General features: G+C 45.6%; 1 protein-coding gene across 1 annotated transcript in view; it reads right to left on the bottom strand.

Annotated features, from left to right (window-relative positions):
• The window catches only part of KDM4C (lysine demethylase 4C), a gene marked incomplete at its 5' end in the record, with an annotated part of 705,351 nt that overhangs the window by 316,846 nt on the left and 363,820 nt on the right, over nt 1-24,685 (bottom strand). Inside the window, one exon of the mRNA XM_082265152.1 lies at nt 16,424-16,788. Within this exon, the coding sequence (XP_082121278.1) occupies nt 16,424-16,788 (365 nt within the window). The remainder of the gene's footprint in view (nt 1-16,423; nt 16,789-24,685) is intronic.

Raw genomic sequence — 24,685 nt, 5'->3', positions numbered from 1 at the left:
GCTTAACACATGGTAAGAGGCCATTCACTACGTTAGAATTTGAACACAGTCACCATTTAAATGTGGACTCACCACTGAACATATTATTTGCACATGTTTGATTATGGACTTTAATTGATGAACTGTATTTTGTTTACATATGATTCTGAAGTCCTCCAATTTTGTGCACTATTTTTGCACCTACAAGATTTGATTGTTTTACATATTAATATTGTTGGTTTACTATTTAAGCGCATTACTATCCACTTTCACTTAATTTACATATTTCTCTAGTGCTGCTTCTACTTATTGATTTGCACACCTTTTTTTGACTTTTCAACACATACATACATACATACACACACACACACACTGCTCAAAAAATTAAAGGAACACTTTTAATCAGAGTATAAGCATCAAGCCAATTAAACTCCCAGGATAATGATCTGATCAGTTAAGTACCAGAGGGGGTTGTTAATCAGTTTCAGCTGCTTTGATGTTAATGAAATTAACAACAGGTGCACTGGATGGGCAACAATGAGACAACCTCCAAAACAGGAATGGTTTTACAGGTGGAGGCCACTGACATTTTTGTCCCCCACTCATCTTTTGTGACTGTTTTTCACTAGTTTTGCATTTGGCTAGGGTCAGTGTCACTACTGGTAGCATGAGGCAATACCTGGACCCTATAGAGGTTGCACAGGATAGCCAACTCTTCCAGGATGTCACCTCAATATATGCAATTGCCACAAGGTTTGCTTGGTCTCCCAGCACAGTCTCTAAGAGCATGGAGGAGATACCAGGAGAGCTGGACAGGGCCATAGAAGGACTGGTATTGGATCCTTTGTGCAAGAGGCACAGGATGAGCACTGCCAGAGCCCTAAAAAATTACCTCCAGCAGGCCACTGGTGTGAATGTTTTTGACCAATCAGAAACAGACTTCATGAGGGTGGCCTGAGGGCCCGATGTCCTCCAGTGGGTTCTGTGCTCACTGCCCAGCAATGTGAAACTAGATTGGCATTTGCCATTGAATACTATATATGGCAGGTCCACCGCTGGTGACCTGTGCTTTTCACAGATGAGAGCAAGTTCCCCCGAAGCACATGCGACAGACGTGAGCGGGTCGGAGTAGAGAACGTTATGCTGCCTGTAACATCATTCAGCTTGACTGGTTTGGTGGCAGGTTAGTGATAGTCTGGGGAGGCATATCCATGGAGGGATGCACAGACCTCTACAGGCTAGACAATGGCACCCTGTCTGCCATTCGGTATCATGATGAAATCCTTGGACCTATTGTCAGACCCTATGCTGGTGCAGTGTGACCTAGGTTCCTCCTGGTGCACGACAATGCCCGGCCTCATGTGGCCAGAGTATGCAGCCAGTTCCGAGAAAATTAGGGAATTGATACCACTAAATGGTCCCCAGGCTCGCCTGACCTAAACCCAATAGAACACCTCTGGGACATTATGTTTCGGTCCATCCAACGCTGCCAGGTTGCACCTCGGTCTGTTCAGGAGCTCAGTGATGCCCTAGTCCAGATCTGGGAGGAAAAACCCCAGAACACCATCTGCACACGGGGGGCCGCACAAACTACCAAGTACCATTTAGAGTTTCTGCAATTAAATTTCAGCAAAATGGACTAGCCTGCTGCATCATTTTTTGATTTTTTGATTTGATTTTCGGGTTGTTCAGGTTGATAATTTTCATTTCCATCAAACAATGTGGCAGCATCCAGCATGATTTTTTTCCTCATTGAGATCTGATGTGTTTTCAAAGTGTTCCTTTAATTTTTTTGAGCAGTACTGTATATACTTACATATATACACACCAGATATATATTTCGTTTCTTTAAATAAATAAAAATATTCCCTCCCAAAATTAATCTCCATCTCTTAACACATACGTTAGAATGATCTCAATAAAAATTTGTGTTCACTGCACAAATCTCAATTGCTCATGTAGGTGAACACAATGAATTTGAATTTTTAGGGATCGTAAACCTGTAAAAAGTTGCTAATTGATGCTCTTGTTAATCTAACCTAGGTTAACAATTTACCCAAGCCATGTCTTCCCCCTGTACTGAGTTTTTACCATTTTGCTACTTTTTATTAAGATATTATTTTAATTAGCAGTCCTTATTATCTTTGTTTGGCACCTTAAAAGTTCCCACTTCCTATTCTACATGCATTCTTAAAAAAAAATATAATTTTTTACTATTTATATCCAAAAAAAAAAAAGTATGTAACTTAATATTTCCTATAAATGTAAAGCTCCATCTATTAAAAAAAATGGACAATATGTTGGGGTACACTAAACCTAAAAGATACAATGTGTAGAACAGAAATCTCACAAAAATGAAAAAAATACTCTAGGACTCAAGGGGATTTAGGGAGAAAAAGGTCTGGGGACTTAAAGTGATATTACAGTCAAGTTTTTTTTTTTTATTATAACAAACATTTTATACTTACCTGCTCTGTGCAATGGTATTGAACAGAGCAGACCGATCCTCTTCACGGGTCCCCCGCCAGAGCTCCTGTCTCAACCCACCTGCCAAGTGCTTCCAGGGCAAACAGCTTGTTTTTGGGGCTCCCGAGCCACTGCTCAATGTGTCCATTCAGAAACATAGATGTGGCTGGGCCCCGTCCTTTCTCTCTTCTTATTGGCTCACTGACTGAATTAGGAGGGCTGGGAGGCTACTGCACACAGGTTTTTTTACCTTCATGCATAGAATGCATGAAGATAAAAAAACTTGAGCCTTTAGAACCACTTTAAGTAGTTAAACAGTCAGGTGGATGCACTACTTATCACCTTTATTTGTTTAAAAAAGTTTTGAAGCTGGCACAATATATATAAATGCTATAAAACAGGTTTCAAAAGCAGACGAGTATATAGGGGAAAAAAAAAAAACTCATCATATACGAGTTTTCCTTTATATTATAAAGGATTGTGTCCATGGGGATTCGGGGAGCAATGTCATCTGCTGGTGGTGGACCACTGTGTTATATCAATTCCAAAGTTAGTGCAGTCCTCTAGTAGGAAATTCTGGAGCACTTCCCTCTGCTGACCAGCTTTATGGAGATGTGGATTTCATTTTACAGCAGAACTTGGCACCTGCCCACATTACCAAAATGAACAATAAATGGATTTTTGTAAGAACTTACCGTAAAATCCTTTTCTCTTAAGCTCATTGACAGACGTAGTCTTCTTGATTCTCAAGAGCTGGGTTATGTTGTCTCCGCAGGAGTAGGACTAGGCAGAATGACAAAACGTTCTGGCTCCACCTTAGGGGCAGTCCCTGAGGGTATATCCTCCCTCTCTCTGCTACAGGGAATCAGTTCTGTTTAAAGCAGTACAGAGAATTTAACCCAACCCAACTCAATGATAGAGGGGCGGGTACTACGTCTGTCAATGAGCTTAAGAGAAAAGGATTTTACGGTAAGTTCTTACAAAAATCCATTTTTCTCTATCGCTCATTGACAGACGTAGTCTTCTTGATTCTCAAGAGCTGGGACATCCAGAAGCAGTGCCACAAATGAGGGGTGGGATTGACAAAATCAAATCCAATCTAGAAGGCCCAACCGGTGCCAAACTAGAAGTTTTAAAGGCTCATTATAAACAAAGAATGAGGCTAAAGAAAAATTTTCCAACGGAAAAAAACCCTCGAGGTAGACCACTGGTCTCCTCAAATTGCGGCCTGCAAAACCTTGCGGCCAAATGAGGCATCAGACGATGCCATTACATCAACTTTATAATGTTTAGAGAAGGTATGCACCGACGACCAGGTAGCCGCCTTGCACACCTGGACCACTGACGCCTGATGGCGAAAGGCCCATGACGCACTAAGTGCCCGAGTGGAGTGCACCTTAACAGGGAACGGGGGCTCCCGACCCTTAATAGAATAAGCCTGCACTACCGTCTGTCTGATCCATCTGGAAATGGTCGCGGCAGATGCAGGCAACCCCTTTTTGGGTCCATCTGGGATCACAAAAAGTGAATCCGTCTTGCGAAACGAGTCTGTCGTTTTCAAGTATACCCTGATCGCCCGGACCACATCCAAGGAGTGCAAAGCAAATTCCCGAGGATGACTGGGCTTAGGACACAGGGAAGGTAATACAATTTCTTCATTCAGATGAAATTCTGAAACCACTTTTGGTAGGAAGGATGGATTCGGACGAAGAACCACCTTATCTCTATGAACCACCAGATATGGTGAACGACAAGATAATGCGGCCAGTTCTGACACCCTGCGTGCAGAAGTAATAGCCACCAAGAAGGCCACCTTCTGGGACAACGTGGGTAGAGGAATCTCCCTAATATCTTCAAAGGGAGGTTTCTGAAGAACCGACAACACTAAATTAAGATCCCAGGGGGGTAACGGCGCGTGCACTGGCGGAGCCAGATGTCGCACCCCCTGGATGAAATTCCGCACCAAGGAATGAGTAGCCAAAGGCTTCTGAAAGAAGATGGCTAATGCTGAGACCTGACCCTTGATAGTACTCAAGGCCAGTTTCTGCTCAACCCCTTGTTGCAGAAAAGCCAATATTCGACTAATCGAATAAGACCGAGGACGGAACCCCAAAGGTTCACACCATGCAATGTAGGACTTCCATGTGCGATGATAAATCTTTCTGGAAGTCGCTTTCCTTGCTTCAACTAGAGTAGGAATAACTGAAGCTGACAAACCTTTGTCCTTCAGCACCTGGGTCTCAATAGCCAGGCCGTTAAAGCCAGCGATCGTAAAGCAGGATGGAAGATCGGTCCCTGAGACAGTAGATCCTCCCTGAGAGGAAGTCTCCACGGGACGTCCGCCACCAGTCTGACCATGTCGGCGTACCAAGCTCGACGAGGCCAGTCCGGAGCTACCAGGATTACTGGGATTCCTTCCTCCTCTACCCTGCGAAGAAGTCTTGGCAGTAACGCGAGAGGAGGGAAGGCATATATTAGCTGGTATTGCCCCCACGGGGCGATCAGTGCGTCTGCGGTTTCTGCTAGAGGATCGCGGGAGCGAGCCACGAATCTCTGAACTTTCCTGTTGAATCGTGATGCCAACAGATCCACATCCGGGGTGCCCCACCGTAGGCACAACTGGTGGAAAACGTCTGGATGGAGGGACCATTCCCCCTGATCCAGGGTCTGACGGCTGAGATAATCTGCCTGCCAATTCTCCACCCCCGGAATGAACACCGCAGGGATTGCTGGAACAAATCGTTCCGCCCAGCGAAGAATGCAAGCCACTTCTTTGGCCGCTCGGACACTCTTGGTGCCCCCCTGATGATTGACATAAGCCACGGCCGTGGCATTGTCCGACTGGATCCGAACCGGGCTGCCCTGGAGCTGCTCGGTCCAGTGAATCAGACAAAGTCTGATCGCTCTCAGTTCCAATACATTTATCGGTGACCTGGATTCTTCCGGGGACCAAAGTCCCTGGACAGATAACTGACCAAGAATTCCTCCCCATCCGGATAGACTGGCATCCGTGGTCACTATCGTCCAATATATTGGCAGAAATGACTTTCCCTGGCTGAGCATTGGAGACCGAAGCCACCAAACCAGAGACTCTCTGGTCTGTTTGCTCAATCGTATCTGATTGTCCAGGGATTCCGGATTCCGATTCCATCTGAGAAGAATCTCTTGCTGAAGAATTCGGGTATGGGACTGGGCAAATGGGACTGCTTCGAATGAAGCCACCATCAACCCCAGAACCCTCATGCAAGTCCGAAGGGAAGACCAGCTGTTGGACAGTAACAACTGGACTGCTGATTGAATCTTTCGGAGTTTCCCTACCGGAAGAAAAACTTGTCCTGATTGTGTCTAGAATTAGATCCAGATATTCGAGCCTCTGGGTGGGAACCAGAAATGACTTTTGCTGGTTCACCAGCCACCCGAATTCCTGTAAAGAAATCATAGTAATTTCTATGTTTTGTAGCAAGGTCTGAGGAGACTCTGCATGAAGCAGAAGATCGTCTAGGTAACCTAGAATCGATATACCTCTTTGGCGCAGAAGTGCCAACATTGGGGCCAACACCTTTGTGAAGACCCGCGGAGCCGTGGCGAGACCGAAAGGTAACGCCACAAACTGATAGTGGTTCTCCTCTACGGAAAAGCGTAGAAAACGCTGATGTCCTGCGAAAATGGGAATGTGAAGATAGGCGTCCTTGATGTCTATGGACGCTAGGACATCCCCTGGATGCAGGAAGGCTGCTACCGTGCGAATGGACTCCATTCTGAATCTTCTTATGTTGACGAAAGAATTGAGTGCTCTTAAGTCCAGAATTGGACGCACTTTGCCCTCTTTCCTGGGTATTGTAAACAGGTTTGAATAAAACCCTTGAAACCGTTCTGTCCAAGGAACGTGGACTACCACTCCTTGTTGTAGTAAATCTGTGACTGCTCTCCGCAGATCTTCTAAACGATCTGCGGATAGTCGGATATTGGAAGGGAAGAATCGCGCCGGTGGGAGAGATCGAAACTCGATCTTGTACCCTGACCTAATGACTTCGCAAACCCATTTGTCCGGGATTCTGGAAAGCCATGGATCCGGGAACCGGCGAAGACGTCCCCCCACCCCAGTTATGGGTGGGGGCGCACCTTCAGGCTTTGGATGGTTTATCTTCAGGTCTGGAGGGGGCGGGCTTTTGCTTGCCCGACCAACGACCCCTGACGCCTCCTGTAGGAGCTTTGGAGGACTTAGTTTTTTCACCCGCTGGACGAAAAAACCTCTTGTGAGCAGAAAAAGAAGGCCCTCGTCTTTGACGAGTTCCTCTACCTTTAAAATTTTGCGGTAAAAAGGTGCTTTTTCCACCGGTGAGATCCTTAATGATCTCATCTAAGTTGGCTCCAAATAGACGCTCTCCTGAAAAGGGGATATTAGCCAATGCTTTTTTGGAACCTTGGTCGGCTAACCAACCTTTTAGCCACAGTGTACGCCTGAGAACCACTGCTGAGACTGATGCTCGCGCCATTAATGGAGTGGCGTCTTAACGCCGCATCACATACAAACTGTAACCCCTGTATCATTTGTTCCAACAAATCTGATACCGCCTGAGGGACTTCTTCTAAGTCCCGGCGTAACCACTTGGTCCATTCAGTTACAGCCTGCGAAACCAGACCAATAGCAATTATTGGTCTGAAAGCTGATCCAATCAAGGAAAACATGGTGCGAGACATAGCTTCTATCTTGCGATCCACTGGATCTTTAAAAGACGGAGCGTCTTCTAAAGGAATAACCGTGGCTTTATTCAATCTAGCAATAGGTGAATCCACCACAGGTGGTTCTGTCCATTTCTTAATAAGGGTTTCCTCAAACGGATAACGCCTGTCAATGCGTTTAGAAATATTAAAAGTGCGTTTTGGCAGACGCCATTCTTCTTCGATTGGATTGCCAAAACATTTGGGCAATGGAAAAACCTTCGCCACTTTGATGCGCTTTTTAGTCCCAAAAGGGATCTCAGTTTCAGCTATTTCTGATGGAATACCCTGTAACCTTAAAGTCTCTTGAACAGATACAATGAGTGCGTTTACCAACGCTTCCTCTCGGGCTATGGCGGATGCCGAAACATCCTCCTCACTGTCTGAAGAGACAGGACCCGAGACACCAATACCAGATGAAGTACCTGCAACTGCAGAAATAGGCTCAGAGTCTGAATCCGAAGTTTCAGATAATAAGGGGTTAGGCGGGGGTCGCTTTCTTGCGCCCTGTCCCTGACAAGCCACTTCCACCCGGGACACAAAAGTTTCAATAATAGCTGACAAAGATTCAATTGTCAATGGGGTGCTGGAGGATCCCGCAGACCCCTCGAGGGGATCCGGAGGAGATACAGGAGTGGCAGGGTCCATGTTAATACAGGACACCTTTGCCAGCAAAAACAAAAAAACTTTTTCTTTTTTTTTTTTTGTGTGTCTCCCCCTAGCGCAATAGCGCCCCTCAGAGTACCTGCTTCTCGATCCCAGAGAGAGAGAGAAAGGGACCCCCAAGGCTCACCAACCGATGCAGTGCAGTTTCCAACAAACTGCAGTCAGCGTCTGTCTTACACAGACTGGAAGGAGCCGTTTGCTTTTTCCCGGGCAGAAGGCGTGGCTCCGCCCCCTGTGTACGCCTTCCGGCGTTCCCAGCCCTCCACGAGGTAGCTGGGCTCACAAAACATGGCCGCCCCCATAGAAGAGACATAAGACTCTAAAAACATGGCGGCCGGCGTGACCTGAGGACATACATGCATTCGGTCTACGGCAAAATGGCGGCGGACCGCCGATATCGTCTTCCCAGCACATCCACCTGCACTCTGCTAAGAGGTGACATATGGATCTACAGAGATACACTGCACATAAGGTAGGATTATACCTCCTATGTCTGCTGTAATGTTACAGTCTGCTGGGTAGAGTGTTAGCTCTTGAACCAAGTCCACTTCCCACAAACACATGCTGTATTACAAGGGGGACTTGTAAGTATCAGATATATACTGACCATATATGGAGGGGCCCATAATATATACTGCCTCATAATGAGGAAAAAAGGGAACGTTTACTCACCATACCGAACCGACAGGCACCCTCTCTTCACAATACCCTCTCCACCGGGGTGGGGGTTTGTGGACGCCTCGACTCTCTGGTACCTGGCGTCAAAGCGAGCTTTTAACTCGCAAAGTCAGTCCCTTTACTGGGACTCCGTCGCGGCCGACTCAGCGCACTGGTCTGCACGCGCTCTTAGGCAGAAACCGGGGTGACCACTGGATCTCAACATCCAGCCCGTCGCCCGGCCCCGCATACTTACTTGAATATGTCGCGGCCGACCAAGCGCAATGCCATGGTCTGCGCGCGCTCGTAGGCCGGCTGGGGTGACCACAAGTGTCGCCCAGTCCGGCATTTTTGCTTGAAGATCTCACAGGAAAAAACACTGGAGAAAACTACCTAAAAAATGTCTTTTTCTTAAAGAAAAAAAGTCTTGCCAGGACCAAAAGATCCCAGCAAGGAACTTAGGTCCTTACTCCTGACTAGACAGAAAAAAACTGATTCCCTGTAGCAGAGAGAGGGAGGATATACCCTCAGGGACTGCCCCTAAGGTGGAGCCAGAACGTTTTGTCATTCTGCCTAGTCCTACTCCTGCGGAGACAACATAACCCAGCTCTTGAGAATCAAGAAGACTACGTCTGTCAATGAGCGATAGAGAAACCTGGTTTAATGATCATGGTATCATTGTGCTTGATTGTCCAGCAATCTCACCTGACCTAAAACCCCATAGAGAATCTGTGGGGTATTGTCAAGAGAAAGATTAGAGACACCAGACCCAACAATGCAGAGGAGCTGAAAGCCGCTTTCAAAGCAACCTAGGCTTCCATAACACCTCAGCAGTACCACAGGCTGATTGCCTCCCTGCCACATCGCACTGATGCAGTTATTCATGCAAAAGGAGCCCCCACTAAGTATTGAGTGCATAATATACTGTACATGGACATACTTTTCAGTAAGCTCACATTTCTGTATTCAAAATCCTTTTCTTTATTGGTCTTATGTAATTATCTAATTTTCTGAGATACTGAATTTTGGGATTTCACAAGCTGTAAGCCATCATTCTCAAAATTAAAAGAAACTAATACTTGAAATATATCACTCTGGGTGAAATGCATCAATATAAAATATATGAGTTTCACCGTTTGAATTGAATTACTGAAATAAATTAACTTTTTGATGATATTCTAATTTTATGAGATGCACCTGTAGAGCTAAATAATTATAGAATTTAAGGATACACTGAAAATAAAAATCTACTTGATCCTATTTTATGCTACTTTGCCTGTAAAACAAACATAGTACACGTGTAAGGTAAAAAACGGAATTTTTGTAAAATCTTACCTGTAAAATTCCTTTCTCTGAGTCCTCCGACAGTCGCCGCCTCTTCATATTCGTCACATATGGGGTATTAGACTTTGCTCCGAAGGAGTAGCTAGGCAACAGAATATGTTAACAATAAAGCTTTAACATATCCCACCCTCAAGGGGTGGTCCCCTCAGTCAATACCCTCCTACTTCCTGCAACCATATCTCAGTTTTAGTGGAATAGCAGTAGAGTATACATTCAAACCCCAAAAGAGGGGCGGGGGCGGCGACTGTCGGAGGACTCAGAGAAAGGAATTTTACAGGTAAGATTTTACAAAAATTCCGTTTTCTCTTACGTCCTCCGACAGTCGCCGCCTCTTCATATTCGTCACATATGGGGACGTCCCAAAGCAGTGCAAACATGAGGGGTGGGAAACGCATCCGCGCCGAAAGGCAACGCAGTCTCCACATCAAAGAAAGGAACCTTATCAAAGGAAGGAAACCAGCTGGGCAACAGCAAAAATAAGTGCTCAACAGGAGCAACAACCCAGGAAAAGACAAAAAAACAGGGGATACAAAACTTATCCCAACAGCCAGGAGTCCCCAACAAGGGACCCTAGGGAACAGCCGCACTAAGAACCTTGCGGCCAAAGGAAGCATCCGCCGATGCCTGAACATCTACTTTGTAGAATTTTGTGAAAGTGTGTACGGTCGACCAAGTCGCCGCCTTACACACCTGGGCTACAGAAGCCCCATGACGACAGGCCCAAGACGTACTCAGAGATCTAGTAGAGTGCGCCTTCACAGGCACAGGGGGAACCTTCCCCTGCAAGGCATAGGCCTGTTCAATGGTCTGCCTGATCCATTTGGCAATGGTAGAGGCGGAAGCCGCCATGCCCTTCCGAGGACCCTCTGGAAGAACAAACAAGGAGTCCGTCTTTCGAAAAGACTCAGTCGATTTAAGGTAAACCCTAATCGCCCGAACAACATCCAGAGAATGCAATCTCACCTCCTTTGGATGTTTAGGCTTCGTGCACAACGAAGGCAAAACAATATCCTCGTTAAGATGGAATTCCGAAACTCGTTTCGGCAGAAAAGAAGGATTAGGTCGCAAGACCACCTTATCCAAATGAACAACCAGGTACGGAGACTTGCAGGACAAAGCCGCCAGTTCCGACACTCTGCGAGCCGAAGTGATCGCCACCAAAAAGGCGACCTTTTTGGACAACATAGACAACGAGATCTCCCTGATCTGTTCAAAAGGAGCACGTTGTAACACAGATAGGACTAGATTCAAGTCCCAAGGGGGCAAAGGATCCCTCCTAGGAGGAACCAGATGCCGCACACCCTGAATAAAAGTGCCAACCAAGGAGTTGGAAGCCACGGGACGTTGAAACAGAACGGCCAGCGCAGACACCTGACCCTTTATCGTAGCCAGCGCCAAACGCTGATCGACACCCGTCTGAAGGAAAGACAGCACACGGGAAACCGAGTACGTGCGGGGTGAAAACCCCCTGGACTCACACCAGGCAAAATAGGCCTTCCAAGTACGGTAATAAACCTTTCCCGAGGAAGACTTCCTCGCGTTGATCAAGGTATGAACAACCTCTGGAGAGAGACCCTTCTCCTTCAGGACCTCGGTCTCAACAGCCAGGCCGTCAAAGCCAGCGACTGCAAAGCAGGATGGTAAATCGGTCCTTGAGACAGTAGATCGTCCCGAAGAGGCAGACGCCAGGGGGCGTCGACCGCCAGATTCACGAGGTCTGCGTACCAGGACCGGCGAGGCCAGTCCGGTGCCACAAGAATCACCGTGCTGCGTTCCGAGTGTAACCTGCGAAGGAACCGGGACAGCAACTGAATCGGTGGAAACGCGTACATCAGCCTGTACTGATGCCACGGGGCCACTAACGCGTCCGACGCGTCTGCCCGAGGGTCGCACGTCCTTGCCACGAACCTCTTCACCTTGTAGTTGAGACGAGACGCGAACAGGTCCACATCTGGAAGACCCCACTTCGCGCACAACATCTGGAAGACAGCCGGATGGAGAGACCATTCCCCCTGATCCAGGGTCTGGCGACTCAGATAGTCCGCCTGCCAGTTCTCCACTCCCGGAATGTGAACCGCCGTTATCGCCGGGACATGAGTCTCGGCCCAAGACAGAATGTCGGCCACTTCTCGAGCCGCTCGGGCACTCCTGGTGCCCCCTTGGTGGTTGATGTAGGCCACCGCCGTGGCATTGTCCGTCTGCACCCGAACCGGGCAGCCCTGCAGCCGGTCCGTCCAGCGATGAAGACAGAGCCTTATCGCACGCAATTCCAGAATGTTGATCGGGAGGGAAGACTCCCCCTCCGACCAGGTCCCCTGGGCGGACAGAACGCCCAGAACACCACCCCAGCCCGACAGGCTGGCATCCGTGGTGATTATCGTCCACGAGATCAGACGAAACGACTTGCCCCCGGACACCAACGGGGACTGGAGCCACCACAGAAGGTTTTCCCTGGTGCGATGACTCAACGAGATCTGAAGATCCAGAGATTGAGGTCGCCCGTCCCACTTGGACAAGATCTCCGCCTTGAGACCCCGCGTGTGAAACTGCGCGAAAGGAATCGCCTCGAAAGCCGAGACCATCAATCCCAGACATCTCATACACGTCCGCAGAGACGAGTTCGGAACGTCCCCGAGGGACCTGACTTCCTCCTGAAGAGTCCTGAGTTTGTCTTCCGGCAGGAAGACCTTCGCCTGCACCGAGTCCAGTATCATTCCCAGATAGGGAAGACGAACCGACGGACTCAGTGTCGACTTTGGAACATTTATCGTCCAACCGAACTCCTGCAGAGTTTGCATCGTGACAGACAGGTCCTTCTCCAGACCCTGACTGGTCGCAGACCGAATCAGAATGTCGTCCAGATACCCCAGGACAGAAATGCCCTGGGCCCTCAATAATGCCAGAACCGGTGCAAGCACCTTGGTGAAGACCCGCGGAGCCGAGGCGAGCCCAAAGGGCAACGCCACGAACTGGTAGTGATCCTCCGCAATGGCAAATCGAAGGTATCTCTGATGACCCTCGAATATGGGGATGTGAAGATACGCATCCTTCAAATCGATGGAGGCCATGAATTCCCCCGGAACCAGGGCAGCCACCACCGAGCGCAGGGATTCCATGCGGAACTTGCGAACCCGCACAGAGCGGTTCAGAGCTTTCAAGTCCAGAATCGGACGAACCTTGCCCTCCTTTCTGGGCACGGTGAACAGATTGGAATAAAACCCCCGAAATCTGTCCCGATGAGGCACCGGAACCACCACTCCCTGAGCCCTCAGGTCCCGCACCGCCAGGTGCAGATCCCGCAGGCGCTCTGGAGACAGTTGTAGATTTGAGGGAAAAAATCTGCTCCCTGGCCGAGAGAGAAACTCGATCTTGTAACCAGATCGAACGATTTCCAGAACCCATCTGTCCCGCACACGGGCCAACCAGGGCTGAAGAAAACCGAGCAAGCGTCCCCCCACCCCAAAACTGGGTGAGGGCGCCCCTTCAGGCCGAACTGTTATGGGCCGCAGGTCCGGATTGGCCGGACTTCTGTTTCCCAGACCAGGGTTTCTTCTGAGAGCCCTGGCCTTTGAACGGTTTGCCCTTGTAGTGCGGCCGAAAGGCACGAAAGGACCCCTGAGGGGGCCGAAAATTCGCATGCTTCTTCCCAGAAGCCCCCTTAGCCTTGGGGAAATGGGGCAAGAGAGTGCTCTTACCCCCGGTGATCCCCTTAATCAACACATCCAGGGACTCCCCAAAAAGGCGAGACCCATCATAAGGCAGATTGGCTAAGGTTTTACGTGAAGATTGGTCCATCGACCAACATTTCAACCAAACCAGGCGGCGAGACAACACCGCCACGCTGTGCACACGTGCAGCCAACGGAATCAGGTCCAGGTCCGCATCACACAGATACATGACACCCTGGTGGATCTGATCCACCATGTCCAGGGTCGCCGCCGAGGCCGAATCGGCCACTAGGACGCGCCTAAGCATCTGCGTCCAACTTGCGATCGCCTGGGCCGCCATGAGAGAAGCAAATAGAGCCTTAAGCATAGAACCCGTAACAGAATAAGTATGACGGGCAAGAGACTCCAGTCTCCTATCCGTGGCATCACGGAAAACAGGGGATCCCTCTGCAGGAATCGCAGTGGCTTTGTTCAAAACCGCAATTGCATGATCCACTGGTGGAGGCACACACCACCGTTCATCAGTGGCAGGGGAGAAAGGATAACGCAGCTTGAATTTACTTGGTACCGCAAAAGGCTTGCGCAGATCGCGCCATTGATCCTTTACAGCGCGCTGAAAATCAGCATTGCAGGGAAAAACCTGCGGCGTCCTGCGTTTTCTCTGCGTCCCATAAGCCGCCAAGGCAGCGGGGGGACACACTTCGTCCTGCAAACGTAGCGTCTGCTTAATGGAAGCAATCAACTCATCCATGATTGCAAGCTCTTCAGGCGAGCCAGGGGGAGAATTATCAACCCCCTCAACCTCAGCCTCTACCTCAGACCCCACTAGATCAAGAGAGGAGCGGGACCCCGATAGGGGGGTCCCTGCCAGAACAGCCCCATCACCTTCACCCTCAGAATCGGAGGACAGAGCAACTCTGGGCCGTTTAGTAGATTGAGCAGCCACCAGCATTTGCACCTGGGCAGCAAGGCCAGCCACAATAGTGGCTAAATCCCCCCCTGGGGGGGAAACAGCGGTCCCCTGGCTTTCCACCAATACTGTGGGAAACTTGCCCTCCTGAGAATCCATTGCCCCTGTACGCCAGACAACCAAGGGTTAACTGCCCCCTTTCAGCAAGCGCGGTAAGCGCAGCCCACCGCACACACTCAGGCACAATGAGACCCCCACAGGGAATATACAGACTGAATACAGGCAATGGACAACAGGAATAGAAGGATAAAACCTGAGGAGACCCCGCTGCTGCTGCTGCCTCGACCGGTGTTCCAGGAAAAAGGAAGTGATGCTGCCAGGGCGCTCTATGTAAGCTTATGGAGGCTACAAGAAAATGGCCGCCGTGCATGTAAACCATGCGGCCGGAGCGGGCGCCGGTAAAATGGCGTCGTTTGGCGCCGAAATCGCCGCTCCACAGTGCATAAAAACACACACAATTTCATCCCATTATATGGATACATGTTAGATCGCCGCAGCGATCGCTGTATATGCCCCAACATGCCATTAAAAACATGCCCCACAGCACACAGCTTCCCACACTGCCCAGCCTGACACACACAGTGTCATACAGCTCCCCCCCCCCCCCTTGCAGCCCACAGCATGCAGCCGAGAGATAGGGAGACAAGCAGTGTGATTTAAAGGCAGGTTACACAGTCCCAGACTGAGACCCCCCCCAGACAGACAGGTCCCCACATAGACACACTTACCTCATATGGCGTGGGGAACCCGCACAGGCGAACAAGCCGCTGCACATGAGGCAGGGAGAGTCGCAATTCAAGACGCACACAATGGCGGTTAAGAAACCGCACAGCGTCCGGTGAGGTAGCCACCTCACCAAACATCCCTGCACCGAACAGGGATGGGTCGTTCACCGTGCCAGGAGCGTTACCTGGCTGAACGCTCGATGGCAGACTGGGAAGCCACTGACCCACGACCTGCGATCAGGGGGATCAGCCCGAGACCCAGTCCGCATGATCCTCTTCGTCCGAAGAACAAACTAATGCTGACAAAAACAACAGCTAAGTAAAGGTAGAGAAAAAACTCAAATAAAATATTAAAAAGAAGAAAGAGTCTGGGACAAAAAGTCCCAGCACAGAGTGAGCCAGCCACTCCTGACAAGCTAGACATTAAAACTGAGATATGGTTTCAGGAAGTAGGAGGGTATTGACTGAGGGGACCACCCCTTGAGGGTGGGATATGTTAAAGCTTTATTGTTAACATATTCTGTTGCCTAGCTACTCCTTCGGAGCAAAGTCTAATACCCCATATGTGACGAATATGAAGAGGCGGCGACTGTCGGAGGACGTAAGAGAAATATGCATTTTGCAGTCACTCTATAGGTAAAAAAGGGTGGGCATACATAATTTTCTCATGTAAAATTTTTTTTGTGGTTTGGAGATCTCCTCAATATAATACAAAATTGCATGTTCAAGGTCATGGACGCTTTCAACATCATCTTAACACACACAAACAGTTAAAACATGTGAAAACACATGTTAAAAATACACAGTGCCCAGCAAATGCTTGTTTCTTTTGTGCCTGCTTCTTTTTTACAGAATCCAGGTGTCCTAAGTACAGTTGTAAATTTAAAGAGAAAACAAGCTGTACGTGGATTTTGACGTGTTGCTTTATACTTTATCATAGCAGCACTATGCACATGATAGGTAAGCTGTCATACATGATGCTCACTGTAGTCCTTTGATTTATGCTGATAGCTGCTAATTTTACAAGTACTGCAGCCTGGCTGTCAGGGCTGTACAATCAAATCCATCTTGGTTTAAAGTGATTAATGCTCTGTCCGTTTCAGTAAATGAGCAAGTATAGTACCAATGCTGAAAAATTAATGAGACTAGTATTTATAATGCTTAAGATCCGCTAAAGGCTGCTCACTAAGATTGAGAACAAATAGAAGGAAATTACTGGTTCTTACACAAAGATTGGGCTTTTCAGAGCTTCGTTTCCCATCATTTAACATGGAAGGAATTTCTCCAGGTTCCAAGCCACATTCGGCTATCTCAAGGTCACTGACATCATCCTCTTCATCACTGGTGATGCTGCTTGTCTCCTCCTTTTCTATGCTATCGGCTTCAGACGGATCACATGTTTGGCATTCCTGCCCATTTGGTTTTTGGTCCGTTTCCTCAACTGAATTTGTGCACTCTTCTATCTTTACGTCAGCAGATGGGGCAAAAAAGCTGCATAGTTCGGTAAGGCCAGAAGCAGCCAAACTGAGGTCATGATTTCCTTTGTCTTCTGGCTTCATATCTTGTTCCAAAGGAATAGCTGAAAGTGAATCTAAAAACCAGAAATACTCTTATTACAGATCAAATGCACATCGCTGATTGCATAATATCAAAGTAGATAGACAAATCACAGCATCTTATGCATACATGCTTGAAGATTAATATCAGTCATTCATGAACTAAATATGGAGAGTCTTGAACTTTATATCACACTACTCTTCGTTGTTAGAATGATCAATCTTGTTTCCAACAGAAGTTACATGAAACTGTATTCTCCTGTTCCATGCTACCTACTTTCCTGCTAACAAAACAGTGTTTTATATTATTTTACAAAATGGAACAGGACTAAAAAAAAGTGAGGATTTGATATGCGACAGGGAACATTTAGAAAGGAATAGTACCTACAGTAGTATCCTCCAAAAATGTATAGACTTTAAAGCCTCTTCAAAAATAGCAGGACACTTCCTGTTATGTGAACAGGTCTACACATTCCGGTACATACAACTTCATAGCAGATTATAAGCAGTGTAAGATGTATGGTATTGTTGCCTCTGACAGCTAGTCTCAGAAGGTTTTAAGCAAAATTTAATGAAGTCACTGCTGTGCTGCTCACTGTTTCTTATTCCAGAGGCTCTGGCCTAAGTAAGCAAAACATTGCATCTGCCAAAAGGACCACCTTTACACAGAGACAGTGCAGAACAAGGTATGGTAAGTTAGTAATGGAGAAAGGTCAGCTTCAGGGAGCCTACTGGCAATTCTGGTGACTAGTCCTTTGCCCACACCAAAGCTTCCAAAGTCCATTCCCTCTTTAACCATTCACAAACCTTACACCTTTTTAGGACATGCGTACCTGCTCTTCTTCTAAATGCCCTGATATTTCAGTAACTGATGCTGTAATTCAAGAAATTACAAACATACTTTAAACTTTTCTCAACTTGTGTTTCCTACCAGTTAAAGAAATTGGCATTTTGTAATGAATTACTTGGTTTCTGGGCTTACCTGTACTCTAAAATGCATACTTTTTTCACTTAAAGCACAATGGTTTTAAATTAAAACTGCTAATACCATTTTAGGTGAATCAAAAGAGATTGTGTTAAAAGCCTTTAAGAACTGGTATATTTAGAAAGCAGACACAGCTTGTAGAAAAGCCTGTACCCTGCCAGCATCCTGAGGAGAAGGACCCTTGCTTTCTATGTGATAGCTTGGATTTCTCTACAGAGGCTCAACAAACCCCTTTTAAGTCAGATCTAGAGTTCACCAATCAGTAGGGAGTGCGAGCTCTACTGTTTGTAGAGCGATACATTTGAATTTTTTACTTTTATATTTGTGTATTAATATTTTATTTTGGTTCATACATTCTTTAAAAATTCAGGCACTTGCATACAAAATACAGATAAAAAAAAACCTGGCATCCATTATAGAGAACTGATTGGCATTCAAAATATTAGGACCAATCAGAGCAAAATGCAAAACAACAAACTATCAGTGATTATTTTCAAGTGAACCAGTATTCAGTTAGATACAGTAGTTGCGCTGAATAAAATACTCCTCCTAAACCTCATAAACCTACCATATTGTGTAGAGAAAGAGATGCAATAACCTGTATAGGTTGGTTCAGAAAGCAATTTCATGTGCAAGATGTCAAATCTGGTTTTAAGTATATTTAGGAAGAAACCAGGGGAATAGGGAAATATGGGTTAATGACAAGGAAAGGTAGCTAATAGAAGTTAAGAAAAAAAAAAAAAATATATATATATATATATATATATATATATATATATATATATATATATATATATATATATATATTTATATCCAGGGGGAAAGGGAATAATTTGCAGCATTAGGAACACAAGAAGCAAACTCAGCAAAATAATAATGAAAAGAAAATATAAAAGGAAAGTTAGGGAGGTAACAAAAGAAATGGAGATGGAGAGGCAAAAAGGTTTTCCCTTTGGGTACACAGGACATAGAAGAGAGAAGACCCCCCTATTCAAGGAGGCTTTGTCAACAGAAATTTTCCTTCCTCGGACTCTAAAAATTTGTTCCAGTACAACCAATCTTGAAATAGATGTCATGTTTGTTTTGTGAATAGAGGACAGGATCTTCCATTTTCTACCTCTCCTCCACTCTTAATATCTACATTGTTAAATTTGGGGGGCACGAGTCCTATCATTTAGTTGGAACACAGGATTTGGCAGCGTCAAGAAGGTGTCACAGTACAAATTTATTGTACACTTTTAGTGGGATTCAAGAATGGATGTAAGGGAAACAAAGTGGGATGAGCCGGGAGGGGGTAATCAGTGAATTTATGTGTGATCCTTTACTCCCTGTCAAAAAGTGGCTACGTTTGGACAAGACCAGAAGGTGTTAAGGGGCGTCCCCTATTCCTCAAGGTATCTTCAGCAGAATTCTGAGAGAGGAGGGAAAAAAAACAAGGTTTTTAAACTTAGTTTCCTGTACTCTAGTGATTAGAGAGAGAAATGTATTATAATCTGACAATATTCATTGTCAAAAGTCTGGTGCAAATCTAGTTCCCAACGTTGAAGATAGGAGGTATATAACTTTTCTGTGGGAAAGTTAAGAGAGAATACACTGTTTAAAGGGAATGTCCGATAGAGCCAGTTCAGTACATGAAGGTAATGGTCGGAAAAAGGAGCTTGGAAGAGTTCAGACCAAAAGAACCGGGGCTATGCATACATTCACATATGAATGGCCATATTGCCAAGATAACAAAGTGTGATACCCAAAAGCAGTGTGTGGATACGAGAGTACAAAAGGGGCCATCATCTAGCCCTATAGAAAACTTAGGGTTACCTACAATGGGGTAAAATGGGTAGGATAGTAAGAGAAATATCATCTGCATAGGATGAAATCTTACCTTCAGATCTGAATACCTTAGATATCTAGGTTATGTCTGATCTTACATAAAAAGGGTTCTAATGTCAAAGCAAAAAGTAAGGATGAGAGAGGACAACCCTGTCTCATGCAGTTGGAGATTTTGAAGGGATCTGACTTATACCATTTAACCAAAGCTGCGGGAGTGGAATTAGTAATTTTTATCAATTAAAGTTTCCTAACCCTGTGTATTTTAACCACTTAAGCCCCGGAGGATTTGGCTGCTAAAAGACCAGGGGTTTTTTTGTGATTTTTTTACTGCGTGACTAACGGACAATTGCGCGGTCGTGCGACGCTGTACCTAAACGAATTTGACGTCCTTTTTTTCCCACAAACAGAGCTTTCTTTTGGTGGTATTTGATCACCTGTGCGATTTTTTGATCATGCGCTATAAACAAAAAAAGAGCATCAATTTTGCAAAAATAACAATATTTTTCACATTTTTTATATGAAATTCCCCCCAAAAAAATATAAAAATCAAAATTTTTTAACATTTTCGGCCAATTTGTTTTATGCTACATATGTTTGGTAAAAAAAAAAAAAATCGCAAAAAGCGTATTTTGATTGGTTTGCGCAAAAGTTATCGCATTTACTAACAAAGGGAAAGATTTCTGTCATTTTTGTTGTTTTTTTTTTTTTAACGAGTAATGGCGGCGATCTGCGATTTTTTTCCGGTACTGCGACATTGCAGCGGACAGATCGGACCCTTGACTGACATTTTTGACACTTTTGGGGTTACCAGTGACATTACTGCAGTAATCAGTGCTATACATATGCACTGTTACTGTAAAAATGACACTGGCAGGGAAGGGGTTAACTGTATTGGATAGGGAGGGGTTAAGTGTGTCCTAGGGGCGTGATTCTAACTGTATAGAGACATGGCTATTGGTGTAAAAATAAAGATCAACGGTCCTACATAGTAGAACCGTCTGATCTTCATTTTTACACCAGGGAGAATGACGGGCGGCTTGTTTACATAAGCCGCTCAGCCTTTCTCCCTTCACCGGAGCGATCGTAGTGTGACCGGCGGACACCGAGTCCGCCGGTCACACGCACTGACTTGTCAGTGAACGAGCCGCGGCGGGCACGCGCCCGCCCGCAATTGGTTCTCAAGTCAGTGACAGGCGAGTGACGTACCGATACGTCACTCTGCCTGGCCGGGGCTGACCGCCGCAGTATGTAGTCGTGCGGCGGTCGGCAACCGGTTAATACTGAAAAGACAAATTGCAATTTACCCATGCATGGAAGTTAAAGTGGTTGTAAAGGCAGAATTGTTTTATCTTAATTCCATTTATATATTAGGATAAAAAGCCTTCTGTGTTCAGAAACTCCCCTTAGCCCCACTAATACTCACCTGAGCCCATCTATCCAGCAAAGTTGTAGGCGTGTCTCGGCTGCCCGAGACTCTCCCTCCTCATTGGCTGAGACGGCAGCACAGCACCTCTGGCTCTCACTGCTGTTAATCAAATTCAGTGAGCCAATGAGGAGAGAGAGGGTGCGAGGCCGGTTCACAGCTCCGTGTCTGAATGGACAAAGGGAGCCGCAGCGTGGCTCGGGTGAACCCACAGCAAGCTGCTTGTTGTGGGGGAACTCAACAGGAGGGAGGGGCCAGGATCAGCGCAGAGTGACCCGAGAAGAGGAGGATCTGGGCCACTCTTTGCAAAAACACTGCACAGAGCAGGTAAGTATAATATGTTTTTTTAATTTTAACCAAAAAAAAAAAAACGAGACTTTACAATCACTTTAAAGGTCTTTGATGAGGTTATCCTGGGCTTCCGGACTCACAATAAAGCCCACCTAATCTGCATAAATGAAACCAGTGAGATGTGATTACAGCCACAAGGAAAGACATTTAGTAAATTGTTTCAAATCAGTAATAACCACTTAAGCTACGGAAGGTTTTACCCCCTTCATGGCCAGGCCATTTTTTGCCATTCGGCACTGAGCTACTTTAACTGGCAATTGTGTCATGCAACACTGTATGCAAATTAAATTTATATAATTTTTTATTTTTTTTTTACACAAACAGATTTTTCTTTTGGTGGTTATTTGATCACCACTGGGTTTTTTTTTTTTTCTATATAAATAAAAAAAATCAAAACTTTTAAAAAAAGATAGATATTTTCTATTTGGGAAGAGAGAGAGCAAGTGGTGGATAACAGCCTAAGTACCTGAGATGAGCCTTGTTTGCCTGATATGTATCTAGATTCTGAAGACTCCTGGGATGTATGATATTATTAGTCTAGGCCTGGAAACCAGGAAGTGGAAAAATGTTAAAAAAAAAAAGTTAAAAATAAATAAATATGATTTCCAAAAGCATCTTCCAGGACAGCTACATGAGAGATGATTGGGCTCTACCCTATACAGAAAACACAATTCCAAAAAAAAAAAATTAAAAGATCCCTCCCACCCCCTTGTCCTCAGTTGTGTTTCTGACCCTCCAAGAATACACATCGTAATATTTTTTGTTTTCTCTTACGTGGGTAATTGCGGTTTTCGTTCTCTCTCAGGTGAACTAATCTGCCTGGGGGTAGGGTGCTGGTTCTTCCTTAACCAAGAGCATTCCTATTCTGTTTCTTGATCTTGCACCCCAAGCTTGGTATGGATCGACTCAAGAATCCTCTTGGTTGCCTGGTCATGGAGATCTCAGGGGCAATCCAGTAATTGGTGTCCCAAGATGGCAACGGATGTTGCTTCCAAAGGTGGAAGCCGTGGTGATTATCTGGGCCCTGTGCATCCTTTAATTCCTCCTTTATGGTGGTGGGCTCTGGGTCGCATGATTCAGCAGGAATGGCGCCCTGTGTGTGTGAGTCCTGCCACAGCCTTTCAGACTACCCTCCATCTGAGGTGTACTAAGATGGGCCTAACCATCACTTACAGTAGCAGAGGGGAAAGTTTCCTGGTGGATGGATGCTTTTTTGCTTCTGGGCACGATTCTGGATTCACCCTGGATACCCTGGCGGGTTCTCCAATATGGCCCATTCAAGGATTGAGAGGGTGACAGTTTTAAAAAGAGAAGCCACTCCTGGTAGGATTGTAGAACCACTCTGTAAAGTCTTTTGATTTGTGGAAACTGAATTCACCTTTCATCCTTGCCCTGCACAGGGAGCAGCACTTTAAGCTGACATAGAAGGAGGGGACGCTGTGAACATTAATGGGAATGTCCCTAAGAGGAAAGGTAGTACATCCTTTAATAGGTCGAAACCTCCATGTGTGAGGTAAGACAATGGACAATGTCCAGGGAGAAGGGAATATTGCTTTCAGATATGTTTTACTGGTGGTCACCTATACTACACTAAATAACAGTGCGGAAAATGTATAGTGTTAGTGACAGGATCAGCCAGCTTCCTTAATAATAGTTTTTGAGCTCTATGTGAGAGGAAATGTTCTCAGCTTTTCTAAACGAGTGAAAAGTAATTTCTGATGGAGGAGCTTCTTCATTGATATAGGAGTTTCCTCATTTCTAACTTAAGTAAACACAGTCCCCTGGTTCTGTGGGCTTGAACACTCAGACTGTAAGTTCCCAGATGGTTTCAGACATGGAGGAGGAGGAGGGATCTTCACGTTTGTCTAGAAAAATGAGTTCTGATGATGAGGACAAAGAGGTGATTGAAGGATTCTAACAGGTTCCTTTTCCCTGTTGAGGACACTAAAAAGTTTTTTTAAAGCGATTTACACGTCTGAACAGATTGAGACTGTTCAGCCAGCGCAGTCGGCCCAAGATATTATGTATAGGGGGCTTCAGGAAAGAAAAGGTAGAACTTCCCCCGCCCACAAGTATTTAAGGGACATGATTTTGACAGAGTGGTAGGAAACAAAATAAATAGTTTCTTTTCAAAACCCATAAATGCAGATTTCCCTTCAGTTTCGAGGAAGAGATATTTTTTAGGTGCCCAAGATGGAATACTCCCCCATCGAAGGTTTCACATAGTTAACTGACCTTTCATTTGAGGATTCAGTTCTGATAAAGGATCATATATACAGGAAGGCAGAATCTTAGTAAAGAGTTTGGGACACTTCTACTTTTTCTTTAGGCCCAGCCTTCGCATCCATCTGCTTGGCCAGGATTCTGAAGTGTGGGTTGGAAGGCTAAATAATTGCCTTTCATCCAACACTCCCCTGGAACAGATTCAAGAGGCTTCACCGCTGGTATTGAAGTCAGTGGCATTTTCAGCAGATGCGGCAGTGGAAAGCTACTGCTAGACCTAAAGCACCTAATAATTCCACTAGGGCTATCTGGCTCAAAATCTGGAAGGAGGAACTTGCTTAAACTAGATTATGCAGCATCCCTTTTGAGGGAAATCAGACTTTTGGATCTGGCTTACAAACTATCCTGGTCTGTTTCTACAGAAAAAAGTGGAAAATTCAGTCAAGAAAAGGGGATTTTGGGTAAAAGACCTTTTCGAATCTCCAAGACACATCCAAGATTGATTCCAAAAAAGGGCTAGGCCACCAGGAAACGCTAGTCCTTAGACAAGAACAAAGGTAAAGAGGGTAGCTTGTTCACCTCTTGTGACATTCACCCCAGGGAGAACAGTACATTTACACAGGCATGAACATCAATCCTAAAAGGAGGTATTTAAGGTAAGAAAAAAAGGACAAAATAATTTGTTTTTAAAAGAGTTAGGGTCCCTCAAATAAGAGAATGTTGGAAACCATTCTTTTACATAAAAGTTAATGCAAACTACTGCAAAATGCAGGTGTCTCCCTGTGCAATTTAGAAACCAACAGCACCATTTAGGTACCAAAAGATATGTTTTCCACTGATAAAAATATAAACGGATCCAAAATGTTAGCAGTCAGGCATTGAGTATAATTATACAGAATATTGAGGATTACAATAAAGAACAGTTCAGGTTGGCAATTAGGGAGGTCTTTAAAAAAAAGCACTTGCTACATTTTTTGTTGTAATTCCAAAATACATCTAGAACATACCAAAAAAAAATAAAATAAAATAAAGGTGAATAGATCATAACTTCCAAGGGAATAATTCTAAACACAGAAAAATAGAATTCCTTAACATATTTGCTCTGATTTAATGACCTAGAAAA

The sequence above is a fragment of the Pelophylax lessonae genome, assembly GCF_965119305.1.
Source record: "Pelophylax lessonae genome assembly, chromosome: 1".
Lineage (NCBI taxonomy): Eukaryota > Metazoa > Chordata > Amphibia > Anura > Ranidae > Pelophylax > Pelophylax lessonae.
The sequence above is the reverse complement of the archived record's forward strand: the minus strand, read 5'-3'. Positions and strand labels throughout refer to the sequence as shown.